The 3,751-nt window shown below is 45.1% G+C and overlaps 1 protein-coding gene across 1 annotated transcript; it reads right to left on the reverse strand.

Annotated features, from left to right (window-relative positions):
- Positions 1 to 465: 465 nt before the first annotated feature.
- Positions 466 to 3,500, reverse strand: LOC124691289 (probable protein phosphatase 2C 10). The gene is made up of 8 exons (XM_047224564.1): positions 3,305 to 3,500; positions 2,387 to 2,514; positions 2,160 to 2,258; positions 1,909 to 2,067; positions 1,633 to 1,719; positions 1,452 to 1,543; positions 1,079 to 1,153; positions 466 to 989 (listed from the first exon to the last, which is right to left on the reverse strand). The coding sequence occupies exons 1-8, from the start codon at positions 3,478 to 3,480 to the stop codon at positions 807 to 809; spliced, it is 999 nt and encodes a 332-aa protein (XP_047080520.1). The 5' UTR covers positions 3,481 to 3,500; the 3' UTR covers positions 466 to 806.
- Positions 3,501 to 3,751: the final 251 nt, after the last annotated feature.

Consider the following 3,751-nt stretch of genomic DNA (forward strand, 5'->3'; position numbering starts at 1 on the left):
AGTAAAACAATAAATTAACTATGATCATCATCAGAAAAGTTTAGAACTAAATAGGGAAGAGGGTATACTAATATTGGCCCACCTGCATCAAAATGCTTTGTAAATGTTCCTTTCAAACGTAGAACCCAAGTGCTGGATAATTCTGTGAGGTGGTCATGTTTGGATATTGGAACTAAACAAAGACGTTTATGTTTGCAGCTACAAATGATGTGTGTAACGTAACATTCCTATATCAGGCACTGTGACTCGCATGATTATATTCCTATATAAATTTAAGAGAATATTCAAATCCACAACCTATGAAATACGGCTAGGATTGGTATCCCTGAGTAATACTTAATTCAGAACAAGTTCTAAGTGGTAAAATGTATCAACATTCTTAAGAGGAGAAACAGGTGATATTGGCTGCTTGATTAAACGAGCTTAATTATCATCGACAGACAATTCTGAACTTTGAAGAAGACATGAGAAGAACTACAACTTCGTTCAAATCATTCAAATAGTAGAGTTACATGCATTCACTGCTAAAAATCACCTGCATGAAGCACCAGCACGGAAGCTACACATTACAAGGTTCATCAAGAAGTAAAAAAAAAGAGTCCTCATTGGATTGTATGGTAACAACACTATCCCCTCAATCCCTCTGCTCCCACATTACCATCTAGGATAGCCGGGAGCATGGAACGAGAATGAAATCAAGGCCAAGTCAGTTTTCCTTAGCAGCATGGCAGGGTGCTGCCCGAGGGCATCTACTTTGAGCATCAGATACAACTGGGGATATGACAGCATCAAAGAACGAGAACAAACTATGAAGACTGGTCCTTGGCGACCTCCTCACTTGGTCCGGCTCCAGTAGTTGTTGTTCCATCCAAAAAGCGGACTATGACAACGGTGATGTTATCAGCGCTCCCTCTTACAGAAGCTTCTTGGAGCAGTCTCTTTGCTGCTTGCTCAGGATCCTCTATTGGCTTGACCATTGCAACAGCTTCCTGGAAAATAGAATGTTCGGGATAACCCATTGAGTACTACAGGACAATAGTAGCATATGGAGGAGAATCTTCAGTAAGTATGCCCTTACATCGTTAGTGACAACATCCCACAGTCCATCGCTCGCGAGGATAAGGAATTCGAGTGAGCCGTCAACTACCTCCTCCTGTAAATAACAGAAAGACAGTGACAAAGATGCTTGACTTCATAAATGTTTAATCACCAGGTGTATTAGCCTTGATCTCCCCCTTCCTAGGAAGAATGGACGCCATTATATATCTTCCTTAAACGAAAACAAGGCTGGTAGTTATGATGATGAATGACTAACATGAATACTCCATAAGGAGGCTACCATTGACTTACAAGGCTGCTAGTTATGACGATGAATCACTACCATGAATATAATCGAAAACCTGCAAGTCTAGGTGCTAGTTGAGAACTATGCAAGCAAACAAGGGCCAAACCTTGATCTCTGGATCAGCGACAACATACTGCTTTAAAAGTTTATCACCAAATGCTCGAGAAACAGCGAGAACACCACCAACACGCCATGTCCCTGCAAAAATAGAACAGTAAAGAATCAGAACTAATACTAGTTATAAGCCCAACTGAAGTAAGAGAGTTCCAGAGGCCTCGTGAAAGTACCAGCCCACATCACAAAGCCTCCAGCTTCCTCAATTCGCTGTCTCTCATCTGTCTGGTCCGGCTTGTGATCCCTCGAAACCGCAATTGCTGCAAAAGGTGGGATGCATCAAACATCATGATCGTCCAACACAAGTGAAATGAGACTAATGTGAGATCATGTTATATACACTTAATTGCAACTGCCACACCCACGTAGTCACAGGGAAAAAACACAACAATATGAACTTGCAGATGAAATCAAGAGTACAGGAATAGTGCTATAGACAATGAACTTACCCTTCCCTCCTTTAGAGACAACAGCTCTAGAATCCCCAACATTTGCAACCACCAAGCGACCACCAACAAGAATAGCTGTTGAGGCAGTTGAGCCAGCATCTCTGCTGTGGCTACTATCAGCCTTCAGAAACTCCGAATCAGTATGGTTGAATGTTTCAGCTGCAGAAAAAGAGCAGAGGAAATCATGATCACTCTCTGCCGGGGTAGTAGAAATATTTCGGTCCGCGATAATTTATGCATGATAAACCTACCAATAGCAGCATTTGTTTCTGTCATGAATTTTGGATGCTTGATTAAATTGCTAAAAAGGTGTTTCTTCACATATTCAGCTGCTCGAGCTCCACCGTGACCTATAGGAAAAGCCAAATACAGTATACAGTAATTAGCTAACTAACAAAAAATGATCAAGGAGCTGCCGACATATGAAGCCCTAAACAAGTAATAAATGTTTTCTTTTCTGGCACTAGGAACCTCGTACCGTCAAACACCCCAAACAGCCCAACGGTCTCTCCGTCAACATCATCGACTCTCGTCTCATAGAAATCCTCCATTGATGCCCTTTTCCCAGGACAACTCGCAAACCCATAACTGAACCTGCCTTTTTCACTGCAATGGCAAAAGAAAATAAGCTATCAGTTAACCGACAATACAAAATTCAGGGGACCAATTATACAGCATTTCATGTGAAATCGAATGTGTCATACTTATGAAGCACGGATATTTTGTGTACTCGAACATATGAAAACATAGCATTTGAAGGTGCTATTCGCCATCTTTTGACCTCCGCTACATTTCTAAAGTACGGAGACATACGGACAATGAATGGAGTAGTTTACGTTACATGATAAAGTATCCCACATAGAAACGGTTAGGCGTGACATGGATTTCTTTCCAATTGCTCCAATGATTATTTGACGAATCTCTTAGTATATTGCCCAGTGTAACGCCTTAATGGCGGTTTATTCAAAACCGTGTGCAGAGAGGTAGTGAATTGGCTAGAGAAAGACGACCGACAGCAGTGTTGTTAATACGCCAGGCAGAACAGATCGATCTTTTCTTTCAGCAGATCCTCACGCCACATATGACCCCTAAAACCACTTCTGCCCCTAAAACACGATTATATGACACCAAACTCACTGCCGCATATTTTGTCAATCGGACAGATCCAACTATAAGGCTGCCCACCACTGAACTCGCGCCCGAGACAAATTCACCTATAGCCCAGCACTAGACCAGCAGGCAGGCACAGGTCACCTACCTCGGCACGCGCTCCTCTCAGCATCCACGGATCTCTCCTCCACACCACAAACACAAAGAAACCACCCAACCTCGCGACGACCCGGATCAAGGAACTAGTAGTACGCGCAAAGCAGGGGAAGAAAGGATGCATCCTCACCTGATCCCGCCACCGGTGGCCGGCGAGCCGTCACTGCGGAACCCCATCGGCGGCGAGCACGCCTGGTCCTCCGCGCTGCACCACCAGCAGTAGGACGGCCCGGCGAGCAGGGACAGCGACAGGAGCAGGACCGGAAGCGCGGCAGCTAGCGATGGCCCCGGCGACCTCTCGTGCATGAGAGGGCAGAGAGATCGGGATGGGGGGTCGGAGAGCGAGGGCGGGGAGGAAGGGGAGGAAGGAGAGAGGAAAGAGAGGGTGAAGGGAGTGGATGAGAACGAAGGGCGCGTGTGTGACGTGGCGAGAATCGGGGGAGGAGAGGAGACCCCGCGCGCGCATGTACCCGGTCAACGCCCCGCCTCTATTATTGCCTGCACACCTCACCTCGCTCTACTTTTGGTTTTCTTTTCTGCCTTTTTTATTTTGCGAAACAACGAATAGTACAAAGCA

Source organism: Lolium rigidum, chromosome 2 (genome assembly GCF_022539505.1).
Source record: "Lolium rigidum isolate FL_2022 chromosome 2, APGP_CSIRO_Lrig_0.1, whole genome shotgun sequence".
NCBI classification, from domain to species: domain Eukaryota; kingdom Viridiplantae; phylum Streptophyta; class Magnoliopsida; order Poales; family Poaceae; genus Lolium; species Lolium rigidum.